Source organism: Myripristis murdjan, chromosome 18 (genome assembly GCF_902150065.1).
Source record: "Myripristis murdjan chromosome 18, fMyrMur1.1, whole genome shotgun sequence".
In the NCBI taxonomy this organism is placed as follows: Eukaryota; Metazoa; Chordata; class Actinopteri; order Holocentriformes; family Holocentridae; genus Myripristis; species Myripristis murdjan.
Genome location: NC_043997.1, coordinates 4351197 through 4376904, shown reverse-complemented (window position 1 = coordinate 4376904; position 25708 = coordinate 4351197). Strand labels below are relative to the sequence as shown.

At 45.1% G+C, this 25708-nt stretch overlaps 2 protein-coding genes across 4 annotated transcripts in view; both read right to left on the bottom strand.

The window, feature by feature from the left end:
• Positions 1–13096, bottom strand: part of LOC115376397 (F-box/WD repeat-containing protein 7-like) — a 42610-nt gene extending 29514 nt beyond the window's left edge. The window contains exons 1-3 of one of the 2 annotated variants that reach the window (XM_030075953.1): positions 12729–13096; positions 10673–10723; positions 9452–9985 (exon numbers count right to left, since the gene is read on the bottom strand). In XM_030075953.1, the coding sequence (XP_029931813.1) occupies positions 9452–9937 (486 nt within the window). In that variant the 5' untranslated portion in view covers positions 9938–9985; positions 10673–10723; positions 12729–13096. The remainder of the gene's footprint in view (positions 1–9451; positions 9986–10672; positions 10724–12728) is intronic. The other variant, XM_030075952.1, reaches the window with a different exon arrangement.
• An 883-nt stretch (positions 13097–13979) lies between these two features.
• LOC115376390 (FH2 domain-containing protein 1-like) overlaps positions 13980–25708 on the bottom strand; it is a 41022-nt gene continuing 29293 nt past the window's right edge. For both annotated transcript variants that reach the window (XM_030075941.1, XM_030075940.1), the window contains 2 exons: positions 19076–19171; positions 13980–18966 (listed from right to left, as the gene is read on the bottom strand). In XM_030075941.1, coding sequence (XP_029931801.1) covers positions 16663–18966; positions 19076–19171 — 2400 coding nt within the window. In that variant the 3' untranslated portion in view covers positions 13980–16662. The remainder of the gene's footprint in view (positions 18967–19075; positions 19172–25708) is intronic.

The window sequence follows — 25708 nt, the reverse complement described above, 5'->3', positions numbered from 1 at the left end:
CCTCTCTCTCTCAGCTGGCTGTACTACGAGCTACAACACAAAGGAAAGTAAACTTTACATGTCAGACATCTATCTGACTGTCGTATCGAGGTTCACGCCCACATCTCCTCGTCCTCGTTTACAGTGTCGAGATGTGAAACCAAACAACACGCTAACATGCTAACAGAAGCTGCTACGAGCTGCATGAGCTCAGTTACTGCAAACAAACTGTTAGCTCGCTAACTAGCCATCATGTTAGTAATCACGTTACTGTTAACATCAAGCACACACAGACATCACAGGAACCTGGGGATATAGGGCCCTGGGAACTTAGGGCCCTGGGAACTTAGGGCCCTGGTAACATTGGACCGTGGGAACTTAGGATCCTGGGAACTTAGGGCTGTGGGAACTTAGGGCCCTGGTAACATTGGACCGTGGGAACTTAGGGCCGTGGGAACTTAGGGCCCTGGTAACATTGGACCGTGGGAACTTAGGGCCCTGGGAACATTGGACCATGGGAACTTAGGGCCCTGGGAACTTACGGCCAAGGGAACTTAGGGCCAAGGGAACTTAGGGCCCTGGTAACATTGGACCCTGGGAACTTAGGGCCCTGGGAACTTAGGGCCCTGGGAACATAGGGCCCTGGGAACATAGGGCCCTGGGAACATAGGGCCCTGGGAACATTGGGCCCTGGGAACATTGGGCCCTGGGAACATTGGGCCCTGGGAACATTGGGCCCTGGGAACTTAGGGCCCTGGGAACTTAGGGCCCTGGGAACTTAGGGCCCTGGGAACATAGGGCCCTGGGAACTTAGGGCCCTGGGAACTTAGGGCCCTGGGAACTTAGGGCCCTGGGAACATGGTATCTTGGAACATAGATACACTCCACTGATATTATCTGTGTTTCTGGTGCTAAGGTTTACAGAGGTGCACTGCAGCAAACACTACAACATTATACACTCTCTATGTGTGTGTGTGTGTGTGTGTGTGTGTGTGTTTGTCTTCATCAATAATGAAAGCAGGGAGTGTTGTAAGGATGTTGAGGCCTAAGTGCTCATGCATACTTTAATGAGGAACTGTGTTGATGTGTGTGTGTGAGTGTGTGTGTGTGTGTGTGTGAGAGAGTGAGTGAGAGAGAGAGAGAGAGACAGAGAGAGAGACAGAGAGAGAGAGAGAGAGAGTGTGTGTGTGTGTGTGTTTGGCTAAGCCGCAACGGCTCCCCAGAGAGGAATTCAGATCCAAAATCGTTATTAATCGGGAGGGAAGGAGAGAACAAAGGCCAGGAGGAAGACACAAAGGAAGCAAAAGGAAACACAACACTAAAGCTGAGGTTTTAAACTGGAGGGTTCAGCCTGGAGAACCTGGGAACTCTGGAGCGTGAGGACTTAGGGCCACAGGAACCTAGAACTCTGGGAACTCAGAACCCCGGGAACATAGGACCTTGAGAACTTGGGACCCTGAGAAGGTAGGGCCCTGGGAACTTAGGGCCGTGGGAACTTAGGGCCCTGGGAACATAGGACCTGAGAACATACAAATGTGGGAACCTGGGACCCTGGGAACTTAGGACCTGAGAACATACAAACGTGGGAACCTGGGACCCTGGGAACTTAGGACCTGAGAACATAGGACCCTGGGAACATAGGACCCTGGGAACATAGGACCCTGGGAACATGGGACCCTGGGAACATAGGACCTGAGAACATACAAACGTGGGAACCTGGGACCCTGGGAACTTAGGACCTGAGAACATAGGACCTGAGAACATAGGACCCTGGGAACTTAGGACCTGAGAACATAGGACCCTGGGAACATAGGACCCTGGGAACTTAGGACCTGAGAACGTAGGACCTGAGAACGTAGGACCCGAGAACATTGGACCTGAGAACATAGGATCCTGGGAACACAGGATCCTGGGAACACAGGATCCTGGGAACACAGGACCCTGGGAACACAGGACCCTGGGAACACCGGACCCTGGGAACATCGGACCCTGGGAACATCGGACCCTGGGAACATAGGACTCTGGGAACATAGGATTCTGGGAACATAGGACTCTGGGAACATAGGACCTGAGAACATAGGACCCTGGGAACATGGGAACCTGGGACCCTGGGAACCTGGGACCCTGGTTTCAGCTAGATCGAGGTGTGAGTGAACATCTTCTGACTTGTTGGTTCTGTATTCAGCTCAGATGTGAAGAAGACGGAGGTCAGACCGAGTCCCGTCACTCCGACCTGTCAGTGTCGACGGGACGGCGAGCTAACGATACTGTTCCTCAAGTCGACAGGAAACACCATTAAACCGTTAATTTAACCAAACAAGTTCAATTTTATTAACGGCGGAGTTGGTTTGACAAAAGAAGCATAACGTTTTGATTCATTTATATTAAACCGCCACCGTTTTCCAGATACGTCCATGTTCTTTACCTTCTAGTCGGGTATATCAGAGATTTCTAGTTGTGATTCTGAGTTGGATGTTGACTTGAGCGCATTTTACAAGTCGGACAGTGTTACTTTAGGAGGAAAGATTAAATGAGAAGGAAAAGAGTCGACGAGCAGGAACATGAGCGCCTGAAAATGTGCAAGAAGAAGAGAGAGGGAGGAGAAGAAGGAAAAGAAGGAAAAGACAGAAAAGACAAACAGACGGAGCGCGAGAACCACAGACCGGCTTTAATGGCATTTTTCAAGTGTCAGCTTACACTATAAAACCCTGTGTGTGTGTGTGTGTGTGTGTGTGTGTGTGTGTGTGTGAGAGAGAGAGAGTGTGTGAGAGAGACAGTGTGAGGGGACAAGACAGCAGAACACCTGTTTCTCATTGTCCACACACACACACACACACACACACACACACACGCGGGTCTGCAGGTCAGTGGAGCAGAGCCGGCACCTACTTCCCACGCCGGCCAATGAGAGTGCGGCGCTGTCAGGTTGCCATGGCGACAGCTCAGACAGAGGAGACAGAGTGATAAAAATGAGAGCAAGTGAGTAAACGAGAGAGAGAGAGAGAGAGAGAGAGAGGGTTTTCCCAGCTGGTTTGGGGATTTGAACCGTCGTCAGTAATAAAGTTGTGTGAACCTCGTCGACTGAAACGGTGGCGACACACACTCGTCAGCAGCACGTCCTGTGACGAAGACGAGCTGAAAACGTCATGAAAACGAACGAAACGTAAAGTTTTCACCGACGAATCAAAACGAGATGCAAAAAGCCAGAATAAGACGAGTTAAAGCAGAAATCGTGACCTCAGTTTGGACGGATTAGCCCTTTATCCCAGCCTGCCTCTGGGAGGGAAGATGACCCGACATAAGGACTTTCATTTTGAAATTCATTATAAGTACAATAACAAGGAAAAACAACAGGAACATGTGCACCGGAAAATGTGCAAGAGAGGAGTTCATGAAAATAAATATAAAGGATGGAGCTGCCGGAGTTTACGGGAGGACACTGAAGGCAACACGGAGCAGGTAGTTTAAACACCTGAGGTGAAACAAGCCCACCGAGGGAGTTTCAAAATAAAAGCGTATCTCAGAGATGACTCTCTGGATCGATGCTCTCACTTAGTATTGACTGTACCCGATCACTGATCAATAGATCAATATATGGATACAGATCAATGGATGATCAGTCCATCAGTCATGAAGCTGCTGTGGGTGACAGAAAGAAGAAGAAGAAAACAGAGGAAAAAGAACGAGAAGAGGAGGAGGAGGAGAAGGAGAAGAAGAAGAAGGAGAGGAGGAGGAGGAGAAGAAGAGGAGGAGAAAAAGAGGAGAAGAAGAAGAGAAGGAGGAGAAGAAGAAGAAGAGGAAGAAGAGAAGGAGGAGAAGAAGAAGAAGAGGAAGAAGAGGAGGAGGAGAAAAAGAAGAAGAGGAAGAAGAGGAGGAGGAGAAAAAGAAGAAAATAAGAAGAGGAGAAGAGGAAGAAGTAGAGTAGAAGAAGAAGAAGAAGAGAAGGAGAAGAGGAAGAACAGGATGAAGAGGAGAAGAGGAGAAAGAAAAACAATAAGAAGAGGAGAAAAAGAAGAGAAGAGGAGAAGAAGAAGAGAAGAAGAAGGGGAAGAAGGAGAAGAAGAAGAAGAAAAAGGAAGAAGAGGATGAAGAGGATAAGAAGGAAAAACAAAAGAAGAAGATGAAAAGAAGGTGAGAAAAAGAATAGAAGAGGAGGAAGAAGAGGAGAAGAAGAGTAAAAAAAGAGGTGAAGAAAGAAAAAGAACAGAAAGAGGAAGAGGAAGAAGAGAAAGAAGGAGAGGAGGAGGACGAGGAGAGGAGAAAGCAGCAGCTGAAAGGCCCTTGAGCAAGGCAGCGAGAGTCAGACAGACGGAGGTCACACACACACACACACACACACACACACACACGCACACCGGAACGCTCGCAGGAATGCTGCAGCTGAGTGTGTGTGTGTGTGTGTGTGTGTGTGTGTGTGTGTGTGTGTGTGTGGAGCGCTGACTCGGCGAGATCGGCGCAGCGAACCAAAACTGGCTGGAATGCTGCCCGGCGCTGGAATGTGACCCCCCCCCTCACACACACACACACACACACACACACACACACACACACACACACACACACACACACACACACACACGAGCATGGAAGTGCACTATAGTGTGTGAATGAGAAGGAGATGTGTGTGTGTGTGTGTGTGTGTGTGTGTGTGTGTGTGTGTGTGTATTCACATAGTCTTCATTCCACTGCAGCTCTAATGTGCCTCCATTCACACCAGTCATCTGACCACAGCATGATCACTGTGTGTGTGTGTGTGTGTGTGTGTGTGTGTGTGCGCGCATGTGTGTGAGTGTGTGTGTGTGTGAGAGAGAGGTCATGTGTTTCTGAAAGAGAGAGTTAGTTGTGTAAATGTGTGTCTTTTTAATGTACTTCTTCCTGTATCATATGGATGTGTGTGTGTGTTCAGAGAAAACTGTGTGTGTGTGTGTGTGTGTGTGTGTGTGTGTGTGAGAGAGAGAGAGAGAGAAGCAGGGGAAACGAGGACAAGATTTTAAACAGTGTGTGTGTTTGAATCGTCCTTCTATGACTTTTGAGCGAATTATTAAACAGATTGACATTATCCACCTCAACACACACACACACACACACACACACACACACACACACACACACACAGGATTCATCTAAAACGATTTAAAACATTTAAAACCTCTTAAGTGAGTATTAAACTGCATTAGGTATTATTCTAAGTCCTCTGTGTGTGTGTGTGTGTGTGTGTGTGTGTGAGTGTGTGTGTGTGTGTCTAATCTGCTATATGTGCAGTAATCTAGAAAGAAAAAACAGATTACGGAGCATCTGAGCAGATTAGTGTCCTAGTTTCTCCATAACATGCACACACACACACACACACACACACACACACACAAAATATCAGCTGTGTATCAACAAACTGCATCTGTGTGTTAATGCTGATAAGTAAAAAATAATATTAATAATAAAAATTAAATAATAAATATTAAATTAAATAAGAAATTAATTCAGAAATAGAAATAAAGGAAAAAACAATATCTTATTGTGTAGGTTGCCCAAAAAACAAAAGATAAAAAATAAAAATAAAATAAAAAAACTCTCTCACAGACACACACCAACACACACACACACACACACACACACCCAAACACACACGCAGTTAACCCTTTCACACCTGCAGCTTCACTTCATTTCTCTCAGAAAAGAAAAGGAAGAAAATGACTTGAAAATTGGACAAAAAAAAAAGAAAAGTAAATATTTAAAAATTAGCTGAAATAAAAGGAAAAATGTGTCCGGAAAACAATATTTGAATTTATCAGAATTATATGTTTAAAAATGTGTCACAGGAAAAAATATGTTCTTTTTAAGCTTTTTTTTAAGCTTTTTTAGGCTTTCAGATTATTTATCTTAATAATTAACTTTTTTTTTCAACCCTCCCGTTGTCCCGTTTACTAATTTCTTGCTAATTTCCGTCTCTTTTCCTCTGGTTCTGTGTTTCTGACAGAAACTGAGACATGGACTCGTTCCACAGCCTCGGCGCCGCTGTCGCTGTGGCGCTCACGGTGCAAGGCATTGTGGGATTTCCCGAGGCTGAGAACTTCCTGCTGGAGCTCTTCGCTGTGACGGCGAGCAAACGGTTCCCATGGGAACGGCTTTCATATCCCATGATGTCGAGGGAGCCAAAGAGTCCCGAGGAATCTCCGGAATGTTCTACAGCGTGTGTGTGTGTGTGTGTGTGTGTGTGTGTGTGTGTGTGTGTGTGTGTGTGAGAGAGAGAGTTTATGGCAGCTGTCTCTATGAGAACCCCTTTGCCTCTCGTGTATTATTATTATTATTACTATTATTATTATTATTATCATTATAATAATAATCAAATCCCCCTTCAAATAATAATAATGCTCTTATTTTATATTTTTATTTTTTACATATTAAAATATATACATTTTTATATGTTTTAGATTTTTTTTTAGATTTTTTGTATTTTTTATTTTTATATTCTGAGAAAAAAATAAGATGATGATGATGATTATTATTGTTATATTACTACCGGCCTTTTAAATAGTAACAATATTATTTTATATTTTTTGTATTAATGTTGTTTTACTATTTTATTTATACAGCACAGATTTTGCAAAGTGCTTCACAGGGAAATCAGGATTAATAAATTATTTTTAGAAGAGATAAAAAATTACAAAATAAACTGGTTACGATGTGAAAATATCAAATCCAAGGCAAAGCGGAAGAAAACAAAATCCTCAGTGGTTTAAATATGTTTAAACCACCAAATGTATCCGTACATTTAATTTTGCTTTATTTGAATTTTTTCCACCGCCAGTGTGTGATGGACAGAGAGAGGACACACACACACACACACACACACACACAGACACACACCTGTGCCCCCCCACAGTTCAGACGCAGCAGTTGGTGTTCAGTTTGTTTACCAAGACAACAAACCAGAGACACAATGGCACCTGAATGCCACACACACACACACACACACACACACACACAGACACACAGACGCTGACATCACCGACTCGTACCTGAGACCCACAAACACACAGACCACATGGTGCATGTTTGAGCCAGGTGTGTGTGAGAGAGTGTGTGTGTGTGTGTGTGTGTGTGTGTGTGTGTGTGTGTGTGTGGAACCTGAAACCCTCCTGACTTTCCCCTTTAAACTCATTTTCCCTCTTTCACATTAAGATGAAGTGATGTTTTCAGAGGCTCTTACTCTCTGATTTGGTTCGTGTTGGGGGGCGGGACGTGACACCGGCAGCTGTCAATCAACCGTGTGAACCAACTGTGTGTTTCCAAACCACCGGCATCAGGATGAATTCTCCATATTAAACTGTAAAACACCGACTTGTGTCTAGATGTGAAAATCCATAATTATATCCACCTGTCATTGAACTCCTGAGCAAACCGCCTTGATTTCTTACAAAAACGGGAAAAAAGCGAGAAAATGACAATGAAATTTGCAAGAAATTTGTAAAAACATACAAAAAAATGACCTGAACATTGGTAAAAAAAAAAAAAAAAAATCAAAGCAGAAAATGACTAAAAATCAAGCAAATAAATAAAATAAATAAATAAATAAAAATTCAAAGAGGTCAATAATAATAATAATGATTAAAAATGCATTAAAAAGATGAAAAAAATTACACCCCTGCACAAAAAAAATCATAATTTTAAATACATAATAAAGATTAAAAAAAAATTGAAATTTTTGCCAGAGTTTTTTTTTTTTTTAATAATTTTTTAATATTTCCTCTTTTTTGCAGAAACAGCTCCAGTTGTTCTGTGCAGGAGAGCTGAGCCAGCATGAGCTCAGTGAGAATCTATGGCCTCCTGTCGCCCCCTGCTGGCCACAGCAGCAGCTGCACCATTACAGTGGCCTGTGATGGACACTCATTATTAAATCACATTTTCTCAGCAGTAACACTGTTGGCAGCGAATCAGAGCAAAGAGCCAACAGAGAGACTTTACTGGGAAAAATCTGCCACCAGGCTGAAGAACACAGAGACAAAACTCTGAAGGAAACAACACCGAGATAATTCTTCTCCCACGTTGTTGTTGTTGTTGTTGTTGTTGTTTTTCCTCTAAGAATTACATTTTAAACTGATCACACAGAATGAACTGAGATGATGAATGTCTGTGGATTTATTATGTCAGCATTTACTCACATATCAACTGACTGTGTGGCAGAAAAACAACAACAGCAACAACAACCACATCAGCAACAGCCAAGACAAAGGCACTAGCAACAACAGGAACAACAACAACATTAATTAACATTAATTAACATTAATAGTTATATTAACAACAACAAGAACTAAAACAGCAGCACTAACCATAATATAAACCAGAGCAACAGCAGCAACAGGCATAACAACAAAACCACAACATAAATAACCACAAAAGCAACAGCAGACCAACAACAACCGAAAACAACACCATTAATATCAACAGTAATATTAACAACAACAACAACAACGGCAACAAGAGCAACAGCGGCAACTAAAACAACAGCATGTACATAAAAAAAAAAAAAAAAACAGCTGCAACTACAACTAGAGCATCAGCAACATTTCTTCAGCTGCGGTGCATTCAGGGTTACTTCAGTGATACTTCACGGTGCGTTCAAGGTCTGATCTAAGTTGTGCTGCAGTAAAAACCTGACTGAGATTAATCACGTCAGGGTATTAAACTGTCACTTCCTGTCCTCCGTCATCACCGGGAAAAAAAACAAAACCAAGGCCAAACAGCTTTTTACCAGCGCCCTCACATGACCCTGAACGCACCGTGTCACACTTCACTTCCTCCTCCCTCTCACACTCCCATGTTGGGTTTGCTGTAATTGTTCCGGAGGCGTCGGTTGGTCTTGTTGTGCAGATTAAAGGTGACGAACGACAGGAAACGACGGGACAAACTTCCTCGGTCGGATTCAACGACCTCTGACCAGCGAGCCACTGGGACGCTCTTATTTTGAAGAGCAGGAGATGCCTTTCACCCGTGTCTTTCCCTTCTTTTCCTTCTCTTTTTTTGGACCGATTTTTTCCCCGAAATTTTCTGGCATTTGTTTTTCTACTTTTCTGTTGTTGTTGTTTTTTTTTTATTTGTTTTTTTTTTCTTTTTAACTAATTTCAGTATTATTTTACTTACTTAATTTTATATTATTATTTTATTATTATTTCATATTTCTAATTTATTATTATTGTGCTAATTTATTAATATTTCATTATTATTTATTTTCATTTTATTCTATTTTAATTTTTATATTTTGGATTTGCACATCACTTGCACTGGTCGGCTGTGGCTGTTTTTTTTTTTTTTTTTTTTTTTTTAAATATGCCTTATTAATACATTTGAATTTGGAAACTTTATTTTGACATTTATTTTTCATGTTACTCCACTCTGAGTTTATTTGACACGTTCAATGATGAACACAAAGCAAAAAATACACAGAGAGAGAGACAGGAAGGGGGCGGAGTCTTACCTGGCTGTGCAGGAGGACTAATGCTGATGTCACCTCCTCCTCTTCCTCCTCTCCATCTTCATGATTTGCCTCCTCCTCCTCCTCCTCCTCTTCTTCTTCTTCTTCTTCTTCCACCATCAGCTCATTCCTGCCCTCCTCTTCCTCCTCCTCCTCCTCCTCTCTTCCACTCTCCCTCCTGATCTGATTGGCCGTTTCCAGGTGGGCGGTCCCGAACGGCTCCGACGGGCACGACTCGTCCTCCACGGTTACTATAGCAACACTGACCTCCTCCTCTTCTTCTACACCCTCCTCCTCGCCTCCTCTTCCTCCCCGGCGGAGAGAGGAGGAGAGGAAAGGAGAGGAGGAGGAGGAGGCGGAGCCCGGAGTCTGTCCACCAATCAGCTGCCGGACGGCTTTGTCTTTGGCGTCCACCTTCATCGTTCGCTCCTCTTCCTCCTCCTCCTCCTCCTCCTCTTCCTCCCTCCTGTCTCTCTGCTCCTCCTCCATCAGTCCGTCAGTTTCCTGTTTCACACAGAACGGCCGACGACCTGCATCCTGTAAACAACAAACAACAACAGTCAGGACAACAACATAAACAAAACAAAAGCCGTAACAAAATAAGTGAGGCTTGGAAGAGGAGAAAATAAATGAATAAATAAAAAAACAAAACAGCAGATAAAAAGGAAAGGAACATTAGATTATCATTATTAATAACAATAAAAGTATTTTTTTATATAAATTTAAAATTAAATTTCAAGACTACTGACATAAAAATATCACAAAAAATACCACCAAAAAATAATCAAAAACTGAAAATACAAGAAAATCACTGTGGGAAAAAAAACACAAAACTACTGAAAGTGAAAAAAAAAATTACCCGAATATTAGAAAAAAAAAAAAACTACCAGAAAACTATCATTGGAATTATATAGTTCCATATTTAAAAACAAAAAAAAAAACAAAAAATAAATAAAATAAAAAAACATAAATAATATAAATAAAATAATTACAAATAAAATAAAAAAACAAAATGACCTTCATAGTTATATAATTACTTATGTAAATTTAAATTACTAAAACAAGCAAATTTACCACAAATGACCAAAAAAAAGTCTACAAAAAAATTTACCCAACACAAAAAGTTAAATAAAAAGAAATAAAGTGAATTTTGTTCGAGTTAATAGTGACAGTAACAGTGATAATTAGAGCTAAACAGTATTTTCTAGTCGAGCCAAGTCGTACCGTAGCAGCGGTGGAAAAGCGGCTAAAGTGTCTATTCTTGTGCCATTCCTCCTGTAATCAATAAGACCTGATCAGTTTCATCCCAACACATGATAATCGATAATGATCATGATGTCTTTGTTTCCATGCAGCTGCAGCAGAGCAGCACTTTGATGTGAGAGAGCAGCTTTGTGATGCGTTTACGACCACGCCGACTTCACAGGAGGATCAAACGGCGAGAGGTGTGTGTGAGCGTGTGTGTGAGCGTGTGTGTGTGTGTGTGTGTGTGTGTGTGTGTGAGGTGACTGGTGTGTAAAGCGGTGGTTAGCAGGTATCTCAGTTCCTGTTGCTGGCGAGCTCAGCTGTCAGGAAGCACAACAGCTTCCTGTTCGAGAACATGCAGCGACACTCCCAACCATGCAGAGTGTACAACAACAACAAACAATAAAACAAACAAAAAACACTATATTACTGCTATTAGGCCTTATAGTTTATAGTAACCAACCGAAACAATATGCTTCTTTATTGTATTTTGTCTATAATATTCCCCCAAAACTCTTACAGTGTAATATTGACTTTAAAGAGAACTTATAGTGCTTGAAAGTTTATGATATTTCTATAATATTCCTGTAATAATCCTGTGAGGACTTGTTTATTGATGTTTAATCTCTTACTGTATTGTCTACACTGTTCCAACAGCAGCCAACAGTGTGTGTGGTTAGTTTACACTGCTTTTATGATACTTTATGGAGTTTTAATCTCCAATAGTAACTCTGTATATTCATGTAAACTGCACTGGATGTTGAACTGAACATGACCCAAACACGTTTAAAACACACTAACCACACTGTATTACTCCTATCAGGGCTAATAGTTCATTGTAATCAATACAAACATTGTATTTTGTCTATAATATTCCTCTAAAGAGTCTTATAGTGTAAAAGTGACTTTACAGAGACTTTATAGTGCTTTAAAAGTTATGATACTTCTATAACATTCCTGTAATAATCCTGTGAGGACTTTAGTGATGGTATATCTCTTATTGTATGACTATACTGTTCCAAAAGCAGCCTACAGTGTGTGTGTGTGTGGTTAGTTTACACTGGTTTTTATAATACTTTACAGTGTTTTATTCTCCTGTGGTGTGTTGGATGTTAAACTAAACATGACCAAAACACATTTAAAACACACTAACCACACTGTATTATGCCTATTAGGGCTTATAGTTCATACTAATCAACAGAAACACTGAATTTTGTCTATAATATTCCCCTAAAGAGTCTTTACAGAGCCCTTACGGTGCTTGAAAGTTTATGATATCTCTATAATATTCCTATAATAATCCTGTGAGGACATGTTTAGTGATGTTTTATCTCTTATTGTATGACTATACTGTTCCAATAGCAGCCTACAGTGTGTGTGTGGTTGGTTTACACTGCTTTTATAATACTTTAAGGTGTTTCAATCTCCTGTGGTGTGTTGGATGTTAAACTAAACATGACCAAAACACATTTAAAAAACACTAACCACACCGTATTACTCATATTAGGGCTTATAGTTCATACTAATTAATAGAAACATTGCGTTTTGTCTATAATAATCCCCTAAAGACTCTTTAAAGAGCCCTTATAATGCTTGGAAGTTTATAATATCTCAATAATATTCCTGTAATAATCCTGTGTATCTCTTACTGTATGACTATAGCGTCCCAGCAGCAGCCTGCAGTGTGTGTGTGGTTGGTTTACACTGATTTTTACAGTACTTTACAGTGTTTTATTCTCCTGTGGTGTTCCTACAGAGGCTCAGTAACATGTGTGCAGTACTCTGTGGTACTTTCAGGTGGTATTTCTGTGGTAAAAACTGCAGTATCGGTGCAGTATCTGGTCCTGTGGCTGCTCTCTGTTCGGCAGGTTTTCCGCGGATCAAAGCTGCTGCTGCTGCGTCACACACACACACACACACACACACACACACACACACACACACACACACACACACACACACACACACACACACACACACACAGTTTCATAACACAGGAAACACAGTGAGAGCAGAAGAGAAGTGAGAGTCCGACCTGGCGCCTCCGGCTCCGGCCTTTAAACTTTAAACTCCGGCAGCTCCCCTCTTCCTCCTCCTCCTCTTCTCCTCCTCTTCTCCTCCGCTTCTCCTTCTTCTTCCTCTTTCTTTTCTTCTTCCTCTTCTTCACGTCTTTCTTGGCCGGAGGTGAGGTGTGTGTGTCGCGGAGGTCCAGCGGCTCAGATAAAGCTGTCCGGGCTCACACGGTAAAGTTTCTCCTCTTCATCTTTTCTCCGGTTTCGGCGGAGCGGCTCCACTTTCCTTTTTTCCCTCCTTCTGCACATGGAGCTTTGTTTGGCGCGGCGAGATGACGTCACGACGCCAGCTGCTGTCCACGCCCCTTTTCATGATTTACACACGTGAACAGGTTGTAACCACCACCACCACAACAAACAACAACAAACAACAACAATAATGATGATTTAAAAAATATACCCGTGTCTGTGTATACATATATAGATATAAATATATGTATAGAGACGTATAATAATAATAATAATAATAATAAAAAAAAATAAAAAAAAATAAAAAATAAAAAATAAAAATAAAAAATAAAAATAATAATAAATAATAATAATAATGATGATGATGATGATGATGATGGTAATGGCTTCATTAAAATATTAATAACTTTAATAAAGAAATTACGTAATAATTAGCTATTATTGTTACTATTATTATTATTATTATTATTATTATTGCTGTCACACACTGCTCCTCCTCTACAGTCAGAGCTGTTGCCAGGAGAGCATCTGCACACACACACACACACACACACACACACACACACACGCACACACACACACACACACACACACACACACTAACTCCCTCTGAGCAACACTGATCATGTGATATTCAGTTATTCTGTAGGAACTTATTTATATTTATTTATATTATTTATATGTAATTATTGTTTCTGCTGTGGATTCCCCTGTGGTGGGACTAATAAAGGCTTATCTTATCTTAATGGTTTTTTAATAATAATTAATTAATAATAATCATAATAGGTTTAGGAATATATACATACATATACACACACATGAGTTTTTCATTGATAATAAGTTTTGAATATATGTATATAGGCTACTGCAAATATTACATGATTAATATGAATACGTTTAACATACGTATTAAATAATGAACAGCAATGATGAATATTAATATTTTAAAATAGTTTAAAGTACTGATTTGATAAAAATACAATGATGTTTTCTGTTTTTACTTGTAGACACAGAGACACAGCGGCTCCAGGAGGAAAACTTTATTCATCACTAGACAGATTATACATATCAAACCCTACAGATACATACATAAATACATATTTATAACCTTACAAATATATTTATTTATCAGCATCACTTGGCACGAGAGGCTTTTCCTCGGTGAGTCGCTTTGAATCAGGAAACTTCCAGAAGCAGAAAGAAAATCCCCGCTGAGCTGGTAAATCTACATCGTCACTCATTTTTACTTCTCTTTAAATACAATAATGATAATAATCATAAAAATAATAATTAATAACACGGATTCTGTTCAGATCAGGCCACATGTACAGAGATTCCAGCAGGCGCAGCATTCAAAAACTTTTCAAAATAAAGCCATTTCTTAGAAAATAAAAGATTAAAGAGGCTATATACGTGTGCGTTCTTTCATTCAGAGTGAAGAATAAAGAACGCAGAATCACAAATCAGAATTAATTGAGATGAATCACCATATAAACACTGTGATCGCTGCATAAATGTCAGGGGTTTGTCTTGTTATACTAAAAAAAAAAAAATACCTCCTACAACACCTTCCTTTCTTTCTTTCCTTTTTCTTTCCTTCTTCCTTCCCTGCTTCCTTTCCTTGTCACTTCCTCCCTCCATCCTTTGATTTTCTCCTCACTCGCTCTCCTTCATTTGAATATAAAACTGATTACTGGTTTACAAAAGTTTCTTGTGCTTTTAACCATGTCAGAGTCCAGTATTGATATTAAAATAGCTCTCTGTGTGTGAATCAGAAACTCTACATCGATTGTCTCGGCTGCTTACCAAAAACTTAAAATTACATTTCTGCCGCTGAAACGTTTGAACGCTGCACAGATTTTAACACTTTTTTTTTTCGTATCGCCATCTTTGAAAAACCTTTAAATAAAACCTACGATAACGTGGGGGATTAATAATTTGGAAATTAGGCTACGTGGCATCTCGTTCCCACTTTTGCACTTGAACTTTTGTCTAAACTTCGAAAAGAGGAAATAATCTTAATTAAATGGATTCTAAACGCCAAAGAATTTAATGTAAAATTATTAAATTCACTTTGGCGAGTAAAAAAATCATTTTGCCGCTGAGCGAGGGAGTTTGCGTCTCTGAGCGAAGGAAGTTTGTATCCTACATGTTGGAATGGGGCCGCTGTCGGCACAAACTGAGGCCTCAAAGCTCCACAGACAAGGAGGGGTTAGTAAATATTGGAATGCAGCCTCGGCACACCAGTGTAATTTATTATTATTTTTTGTCATGAATCGTATCTACTCACTGTCCTTTCCAGTTCAGTTTCAGGCGTCAAAATAATGCGACTGATTTATTAAAATCAATGCTGACTGCACTGTTGTTTTTATTGGAATGGGCCCTCAACCTCAAAGGGAAAGGCCACTGTCTGTGGTTAGTATTGGAACGTGGCGAGCAGGTTTACACCTATTTAACCCAAAGACAGGATGTTTAGTTTATTCCATGTGGGAGAAAAAAAACAACAACCTCTAAACCTCAGTTAGAGAGGAAGCTTTATGTAATTATATTTGGAATTTTTCAGGGAGCTGTAAGCAAGAAAAGGCGGCCTGGTTGACTTCATAGTGGAACTGGCCCCGACTGTAAAAACAGGAGACATTGTGTGTGGTTCTTATTTTAATTCAGCAAACGTCTTGATGGATTTCGAGTCCTAACAGCCCAAGACAGGAGGCTGTGTGTGCTTCATATTGGAATGTGGCCCCCCACCTCTACCTGGTTTATTTAGCCTCAGGTACAGGAAGCTGTGAGGTTATGAATATTGGCATGTAGTTTGTTTCTTTCTAGGGGAAAAAGGCTTCATGTGATTGGTGTTGGAGTGTTTCCTCCGTTCAACGTCGCAGACTCCTGGAACACAAGGTCTTTGGGGACAGGAGGCCTGTGAACTTCCTATTGGAACACGGCCTCTGTATCCACCTTTATAAAAAAAACAAGGAGGGAGCAGGCTTGTAAATATTGGAACCCTGCCTCCAATGGCAACAATATTCCCTTTATCCCTCTAGAAAGGAGAATTTGGGAATACTTCATATTGGGACTCATCACCTCTAGAATAAAATCTCCTCAGATGATTGACAGTTTAGCCCAAACACTGATTTCTTCTTCATATTGGAACGTGGCCTCTGCATTCCCATGGACAGGACGCTTTGCATAGGTCACCTGGGAACGTCTTTGCCTCCCTTTCCATCGAGGCCGGTGGGGCTTCGCACAAGCGTGTAGGAAACAACCTGCTTTGCATATTGGAACCCAGCCTCTTACTGTCCTCTTACTGAAAGCGGATAGTGCGCATGATGTGTTTCATAATGGAATGTGCGCTTTGTCTCCGGCCGGGTTCGAGAACTTTCTCAGGAGACTGTTTGGTCTTGATGTTGGAACGCAGCCTCTTTACCCACGACAGCCGGAAACAGTGCCCCGTGCTTCATGTTGGAATGTAACCGAGGAATTCATCCTGTCCTCCTGTAGGAACTAGGACGCTGTGTGTACTTCATATTGGAACACAGCCTCTTATCCTCCAGTTGATTAAAAAAGGCACGAGACACAACCTGGACAGGAGACAGTGTCCATATTTTGTGTTGGAATGTAGCCTCTGACTTTTCTCCAGACGAAGACGAAGAGGAAGGGGACAGGAGACGGCGCGCACACTTCGTGTTGGAACGCGGCCGCCGGTTTCTCCTGTTATCTCCAGCACGGCTTGGCGGCTTTGACCGAATCCTTGGAGTGAGACGACTTGTCGGAGAAGCTGCCGCTGTTGTTCCTCCTGTGGCCTTTAGGGGGAGCCGGCGAGGAGGCGAGGAGGGAGGAGCGAGGAGGCGCCCGGATGCTCTGGGACCTCCTCAGCGGGGAGTCGTGGTTCAGGGTTAGGAGAGGGGATGAGGAGGAGGAGGAGGAAACAAGGACGGAGGATTTGGACACCCTCAGGGAGCCTGTTCGGGCGAGAGGGGAGGTGCTGGACGAGGAGGAGGAGGTCAGCTTGGGGGAGGGCTTGGGGGAGGAGTCAGACCCCCGGCGCGGGAAGCGAGGAGGAGCAGGAGGAGGAGCGAGAGTGCGTCTGAAAGAGGAGGAGGCGGTGTTCCGGGCGAAGCTGGGAAGCGATGCCGGGGCGGCGGCTTTATGGGAGGGGGTGGTGGGGGCGCTGACGCTCCCGCCTCCTGGTCCGACTCCGCCCACCACGCCGGCCTGAGCGAGCGCCCGCAGCGTGGAGCGACACATCTTCTCCTCCGGCGGCGGTCTGGGTTGCGGCGGCGGCGGTTTGCGGCGCTGGTGAGATCCCTGGATGACCGGGGGCTTCTCCGGCGGTCGTTTGCCCGGGGACGGAGCTCCGCGGCTGGGCTTGGAGATGGGGATGACCCTCCTCATGCCCTGGTTCTCGGAGCCGGTCAGCGTGCGCACGGGCCGCGGTTTGGACGGGGAGGCGGAGCTTCGGGGTTTGATTGGTCGTGCTTTCGACGGTGCGACTGCCGCCTCTTGTTTCCCATTGGTCGAGGAATCCGAGTCCGTCTTTTCATTGGCTGCGTGATGGCGAGCGCTCTCCTTTGGGCTCTTGTCATCTGTTGAATGTTCGGGCAGGTTCTCTGATCGTCTCCTCTCATTGGCTGTGGAGTCCTCTGCTTCTCCCCCGTGATTGGTTAGCTGCTGCTCCGAGGCATCGGCGGCGAGATCAGGCGTCTCATTGGCTACATCAGGCTCTGCTGGCGGCCGATTGGCCGAAGAGGCGGGAAGTGACGGGTCATCACCTCGGGGAACAGGCACCGGTTGGCTGCTGATTGGTAGAGGCACTGTCTGCTCATTGGACGGCTGCGATCCAGAAGGCGTGTGATTGGCCGGGAAAGGAGATGCGTCCTCGTTTCCTTGTCGGCTGTCGCTCCTGCACGGATCCTTCTCAGTTTGTGTGTCATCAGTGTATGTGTGTGTGCCTTTGGAGTGTGTGAGTGTGTGTGTGAGCTCGCTGGCTGCCTCACACACACCCGTCACACACCACACAACCACCCGGTCCTCCTTCCTGTCTGAACTCTCCACCTCGGATGCGTCGGTCTTCCCGATTCGCTCCTCCTCGATTTGGGGTTTCTCTGGTTCTTCCAAATCCGTGATGACCACGTCGTCTCGGTCGTATCCACGGAAACGGCGGTGATGGTGCTGATCGCCGTGGTCGCTCGGGGCGGCGGTATCGTTGAAAGCCTGCAGCTCAGGCACCAGCATGCGTCTCTCCACGGTCACCGACATGCCGCCGGGTTTGGAGCCGCCATCCTGCCCCGCTTGAGATTTTTCAGCGGTTTCAGGATTTTCGTCCGTCTTGTCTTTCAACACAAAGTCCGTTTGACGGTCTGAGAGTGTCTCCTGGCCGCCGACGTCCTGCTCGAGCTGATCTCTGCCGCTGTCGTCGGTGTCGTGTCGCTGGTTTGGATCGGAGGTAGGTTTCACCGCAGCGTCGACTCCCGCTTTGGAGGCGTCGCGGTTGAGGTAAGTGGCGGTTGCGTGGTGTGTGTTTGAGATGTTTTCTGGACGTCCTGAAGTCCTGGAAGGCGAGGACGGGCTCTGCGGCGCCGTCTCCCCAACGTGAGGCGGCTGGTTGTGGGGGAAACAGCGCTTTGGAGACGACGGCGGCAAACTCCTCTGCCCGGCTTCAGGCGACGCCTCCCCGCCTCCTCTCCTCTGGACATGTGCAGGACTCAGCAGCCTCCCGGTGGCGGCGGCGGTCGTCGTGGTCGTGGTCTTTTTGGGGCTGATAGCCGCCTTGCTGAGCATCGTGTTCAGCTCGCGCTCGGCGGTGGCGGACGGCGAGCCGGACGGAGAGTTCCGCGAGCGGCGTAAACTTCCTGAGCGGCCCAGGGGACTGTGGGAGCTGGAGGTGGAGTTGAGGGGCGAGCGGGGTCGGGGCTTAGGGGTCAGCAGCTCTATCAGCAGCCCCGCCTCGTCGTGCCGAGACGCGGCGGCGTCCACGTCCGTCTCGCTCCTGCAGCGCAGTCCGAAAGCTCCGCCCATCTGCAGCAGGATGACACAACAAGTCAGTGTTAATGGAAACGGGTTAGTGTGTGTAAATGAGTTTAGGTGTGTGTGTGTGTGTGTGTGTGTGTGTGTGTGCGCCTCCCACCTCTTCGCCCCCCGCCCAGGAGTGCCTCTTCTGCTCCTCCAGCTCCCGTAACCGACGGCGACGGGCCGCCTCTTTCGCCTCCCTCTCCACGTTCTCCTGCAGAGACAGAGGAGAGGCTTTTATGCTGCTGCTGTTTCCCTGTTTGGACACCAGGGGGCAGCAGCAAACAACACACCAGAAATCTGTGTCACACACACTCTATCAGTGTGTGTACTGTGTGTGTATGTTAGGGCTGTGTTTTGCTGTTTTGTGTTTCCCTGTTCCCCTTCCCTCTTGTGGGTGTGTCTGTTTCCTTTGTCTGTGTGTTAGGTGGAGTGCAGTGGGAGGTCCTATCTACACCTGCAGTATCCACACCTGTCCCTGATCTGTAATCAAGCCACCCACTACAGATATAAGCCAGCTCACTCCACCACTCTTTGCCAGATCGTCCATTAAGCTTGATGTTTCCTAGGACTTCTCGCTCTTCAACCTGCCTGCTGACCCTAAGCTTGATTCCTGCTCTGCCTTCCCTGTTCGCCTGCCTTCCTGGACCCTCCTGCCTCCTCTGTGCTCCGAGCTCCTGGACCCTCCTGCCTCCTCTGTGCTCCAAGCTCCTGACCCCCCCTGCTTGCCAGCCAACCCTTCAGCTGTTCGCCCTGGTTGTCTGTCGGCGCCTGGCTCCCTCCTCCATATTGGGCTCATCACCATCTATTGAACTCTAAGTGAAACTGTCATACCTTGACTTTGCAAATTAAAACTGTTTTTGAGTCTGCATTTTGGGTCTGGCCTCTTGTGTTCCTAACAGAACGATCTGGCCAAAAGAATGGACCCCGCAGACCAGACTCCGGACCCCGCTCGCATCCAACAGGCTGTAGCACAACAGGGTGTGCTCCTCGGACAACATGAAAGCAACATACAAGCTTTATATGAGAGTAATTGCTCTTTGTCTCAACAACTGACTGATTTATCCTCTCAGCTCTCAGCCTTCCTCTCCTCACAGCTCCCTGCCACTCCGCCTGCTCCCCCCAGTGAGCCCAGCCTGGAAGCCCCACCTCCACGGGATGTTTGTGCAACCACTCCGGAGCCATTTTCAGGTCAGCCCAATCTCTGTCGGGGTTTTCTGTTTCAATGTACAACAGTATTCAAGCTCAGACCTGTCTCTTTTTCAACCGACTTCTCCAAGATTCAGTACATTTTCGGCTTACTGCGGGGTAGAGCACTGGCATGGGCAGAGGCCAAGTTTTCACGGAATCCTATAGAGGAAGTTCAATTCAGTGAGTTTCTGGAGGATTTCAAACTAGTTTTTGACCATCCTGACTATCAGGCTAATGCTTCTATGCGGCTTATGACTCTCTCACAAGGCCAACGACCAGTTGCAGATTACTCCATCGAGTTCTGGACGCTGGCAGCAGAGGTGGATTGGACAGAGGAGGCACTTAAAACTGCATTCATCAAGGGTCTGAGTGAGCATATGAAGGATGAATTGTTATGTCGAGATGAACCTGCTTCTTTGAGTGCCCTTGTTTCCCTTGCTAATCGTATAGATAACCGCCTGAAGTCTCGCCGCCGCGAGCGGATTCACACCTCTGGTTCTTCCAACACTCGGCCAGTTCCACCAGCCCCAGCCCCAGTTCCTGCTGCAACCAACCCAGCCCCGGGTGTCTCCTCTCCACCACCAGTTGACGAACCCATGCAATTGGGCAGAGCCAGGCTATCCCCAGAGGAACGCTACAGGCGCATCAGCGCTGGTGAGTGCCTTTACTGTGGCAAGCCTGGCCATTTCATTTCCTCTTGCCCAGTGCGGCCAAAAGGGAGGGCTCACCAGTAAATGTGGGGGTTCTGGTGGGCCACACTTCCTGTAAAAACCCCCGCTTTCAAGTTCCTGCTACCCTAAGTTGTCAGCTCCTGTCTCTCCCTCTGCTGGCACTCGTCGACTCCGGGGCTGAGGAGAACTTTTTGGACTCCCAAGTGGCAGAACAGGCTGGCCTCATCACCGAGGCTCTGGCTGAGCCTCAGAATGCGCTGGCAGTGGATGGAAGGCTAATAGCCCAGGTAACACACCGCACCACGCCCATCACACTCATTGTGTCAGGCAACCATAAGGAAACTATTCAATTCCACATCATCACTGCTCCCAACAACCCACTCATTTTGGGACACCCTTGGTTGGTTAAGCATAACCCACAGATTGATTGGACACATGGGAAGATTGTTAGCTGGAGTCAGATGTGCCATGAAACCTGTTTGCAATCTGCTCCCTCTCCTACTAGAAGTGTCTCTAACCTGTCTTCTGCACCCCCTGACCCTCCTGATCTCTCCGGAATTCCTGAAATCTACCACGATCTCCATGACGTCTTCAGCAAAAGTAAGGCACTCTCACTCCCCCCTCATAGACCATATGACTGTGCCATAGACCTCGTCCCAGGTTCTAAATTTCCATCAAGTCGTTTGTATAACCTGTCAAGACCAGAATACACAGCTATGGAAAACTACATTAGGGACTCCCTCGCCGCAGGAATTATCAGACCCTCCTCCTCACCTTTGGGAGCTGGATTTTTCTTTGTGGAAAAAAAAGATTCCTCTTTGCGACCATGCATAGATTTCACAGGACTAAACGCCATCACAGTAAAGAATAAATACCCCCTTCCACTCATTGACTCTGCTTTCACCCCTCTTCAGGGAGCAACTGTTTTCACCAAACTGGATCTGCGTAACGCCTACCATCTAGTGCGTATACGTAAGGGAGATGAATGGAAAACTGCATTTAACACCCCCCTTGGGCACTTTGAATATCTGGTAATGCCATTCGGTTTAACAAATGCCCCAGCTGTTTTCCAGGCGCTCATCAATGATGTGTTGAGAGATTTCCTGAATCTCTTTGTCTTCGTTTACCTTGATGATATTCTGATATTCTCCAAAAGTCCCACAGAACACCAGGACCATGTCCGCCAAGTGCTGCAGAGACTTTTGGAGAACAAACTCTATGTGAAGGCAGAGAAGTGCGAGTTTCACGCATCCAAGGTCTGTTTTCTGGGTTTCATCCTAGAAGGGGGAAAAGTCAGAACAGATCCAGAAAAGGTGAAGGCTGTAACTGATTGGCCCACACCAACAAACAGAAAGCAGCTGCAGAGGTTCCTGGGCTTTGCCAATTTCTACCGCAGGTTCATCAAAAACTTCAGTCAGGTAGTGGCACCTTTAACCTGTCTCACCTCTCCATCCCGCCAGTTTACCTGGACAAAAGAAGCTGATGCAGCTTTCGCCCAACTTAAAGCTCTGTTCAGCTCGGCCCCTGTTCTAATTCAGCCTGATCCCACACAGCAATATGTGGTGGAAGTGGACGCCTCTGAAATCGGTGTGGGGGCCGTCCTGTCCCAGAGAAAGGGACCTGACTCCTGTTTGCATCCATGTGCCTTCTTTTCTCGCCGTCTCTCCCCAGCAGAGCGCAATTATGATGTGGGCAACCGGGAACTGCTGGCGGTGAAAATGGCTCTGGAGGAGTGGAGGCACCTGCTGGAGGGCTCCATACAGCCCTTCGTGGTATGGACAGATCACAAAAATCTGGCTTACATTAAATCTGCTAAACGTCTTAACCCCCGCCAGGCCCGCTGGTCCTTGTTTTTCAGTCGTTTCAATTTCACGCTGTCATATCGACCCGGATCCAGGAACACCAAGCCAGATGCCCTCTCCCGCCAGTTCTGCGCTGAAGAGCCCCTGAAAACCCCTGAAAATATCCTGCCAGCCTCCCAAGTAATTGCTTCCCTTACCTGGGAGATAGAGTCAACAGTTAAACAGGCCCAGCTTCAACAGCCTGACCCAGGTGATGGTCCCCCTGGCTGCCTGTTCGTTCCAGATACTGCACGGTCCCAGGTTTTGCAGTGGGTCCACACGTCAAAGTTCGCCTGTCATCCAGGGATAAACCGGACCCTGACCTTGGCTAAGCGCCATTTTTGGTGGCCCACCATGGACCAGGATACCAAAGCCTATGTACGAGCCTGCACTACCTGTGCCAGAGGTAAATCTACTCACACACCACCTGCCGGGTTACTAAGACCTCTCCCTATCCCCGGACGTCCGTGGTCCCATATTGCACTGGACTTTGTAACCGGTTTACCCCCCTCTCAGAATAACACTGTCATTCTAACCATTGTTGATCGTTTCTCCAAAGCAGCCCACTTTGTCGGCCTACCTAAACTCCCCTCTGCCAAAGAGACAGTTGACCTTCTCACTGAGCATGTTGTCAGACTCCATGGAATCCCTCAGGATATTGTCTCCGACCGGGGGCCTCAATTCATATCTCAGGTATGGCAATCATTCTGCAAAGGTTTGGGAGCAACTGTCAGTCTCTCCTCTGGTTTTCACCCACAGACAAATGGTCAAACTGAAAGAACCAACCAGGACCTTGAATCAGCCCTCCGCTGTGTGGTTGCCTCTAATCCCTCTGCCTGGAGCTCTTTTTTACCCTGGATAGAGTACTCCCATAACTCCCTGGTTAGCTCAGCCACAGGTATGTCTCCCTTCGAAGCCTCACTCGGCTACCAGCCTCCTCTGTTTCCCTCACAGGAGGAGGAGCTATCCGTCCCATCCATCCAGCATCATCTACGCCGCTGCCACTCAGCCTGGAAAAAGACCCAAACTGCCCTAGAGGAAACTGCTGAAAAGACCAAACAGTCAGCCGATAAACATCGCAGCCCAGCTCCACAATACTCTGTAGGTCAGTCAGTCTGGTTATCCTCTCGCAACATTCCTTTAAAAACCGACTCAAAGAAACTGTCTCCCCGCTTCCTGGGCCCCTTTGCCATCGTAAAAATCATCAACCCCTCTGTTGTCAGGTTGAAACTACCTGCCTCCATGCGTGTTCATCCCACTTTCCATGTCTCACAGTTGAAACCTGTCTCTACCAGTGATCTTTGCCCTCCAGCCGATCCCCCTCCACCCGCCCGGGTGATTGACGACCATCCTGCTTATACTGTGCATCGGCTCCTGGATGTCCGACGACGGGGTAGGGGGTTTCAATACTTGGTGGATTGGCAAGGCTACGGTCCCGAGGAACGTTGCTGGATCCCCAGGAAGTTGATCCTGGACCATGAAATGGTGAGACAGTTTCACCGTGACCACCCTGACAGGCCGGGTGGGTCGTCTAGGGACTCCCGTTGAGGGGGGGGTAATGTTAGGGCTGTGTTTTGCTGTTTTGTGTTTCCCTGTTCCCCTTCCCTCTTGTGGGTGTGTCTGTTTCCTTTGTCTGTGTGTTAGGTGGAGTGCAGTGGGAGGTCCTATCTACACCTGCAGTATCCACACCTGTCCCTGATCTGTAATCAAGCCACCCACTACAGATATAAGCCAGCTCACTCCACCACTCTTTGCCAGATCGTCCATTAAGCTTGATGTTTCCTAGGACTTCTCGCTCTTCAACCTGCCTGCTGACCCTAAGCTTGATTCCTGCTCTGCCTTCCCTGTTCGCCTGCCTTCCTGGACCCTCCTGCCTCCTCTGTGCTCCGAGCTCCTGGACCCTCCTGCCTCCTCTGTGCTCCAAGCTCCTGACCCCCCCTGCTTGCCAGCCAACCCTTCAGCTGTTCGCCCTGGTTGTCTGTCGGCGCCTGGCTCCCTCCTCCATATTGGGCTCATCACCATCTATTGAACTCTAAGTGAAACTGTCATACCTTGACTTTGCAAATTAAAACTGTTTTTGAGTCTGCATTTTGGGTCTGGCCTCTTGTGTTCCTAACAGTGTATGCATGTTTATGTGTCTCTATATGCATGTTAATGAGTTTATATGTGTATTAGCTACATATTTGTGTTATCTGTATGCACTTTAATATTATTGTGTTTTTTTTAGTGTATTTTATGCACTGTTTTTTTTTTTTTTTTAACCGTATTTTTGTTTGTTTGTTTGTTTGTTTATTCACATAATTACTTTTTACTATGGGTAAAAATGCACAAATGCACAAATGACAACATGTTTGTTTAAGGGTTTATGAATATATGGTTTATAAAATGTAACTTGGATAAATTGTATGGAAGTCAGCTGATACTGAGCAGTGGAGAAGGGGGAGAATTTAAATAAGCATACGCTTCTCTCTACTCCTTTTTTGGGCTTGTTTTGTTGTTTTGACTATTCTGTATTGTTTTTGCATTGTGTTTTTTTTTTCACATGTTCAAAATAAAGCCTTCATTCATTCATTCATTCATTCATGTTTTTAACTTTTGCACGTGTATTTGTATTTGTTAGAAGAAAAACAATAAGTGTCGGGCAGAACTACAATTACCAAACAAGGTGACACTTCACAATAAGAGTACAACAATTAAAGTTAGTTAACGTTAGTTAATGGTGTAATGGTTAATTAACTGTTAGTTAATGATTATTATGGCATTTCCTAATGATAATAATATCTACAATAACCCTTAAATAACATATAAATTAATACCTTAGCATGAACAGCATTAGTACATGATTCTTAGACACATTAGTTAACGGTTTGTTAACTGTTACTTCATGTTTATTACCTGTTACTTAATGTTCATTACCTGTTACTTCATGTTTATTACCTATTACTTCATGTTTATTACCTGTTACTTAATGTTTATTAACTGTTACTTAATGATTATAACCTGTTACTTCATGTTCATTACCTGTTACTTAATGTTTATTACCTGTTA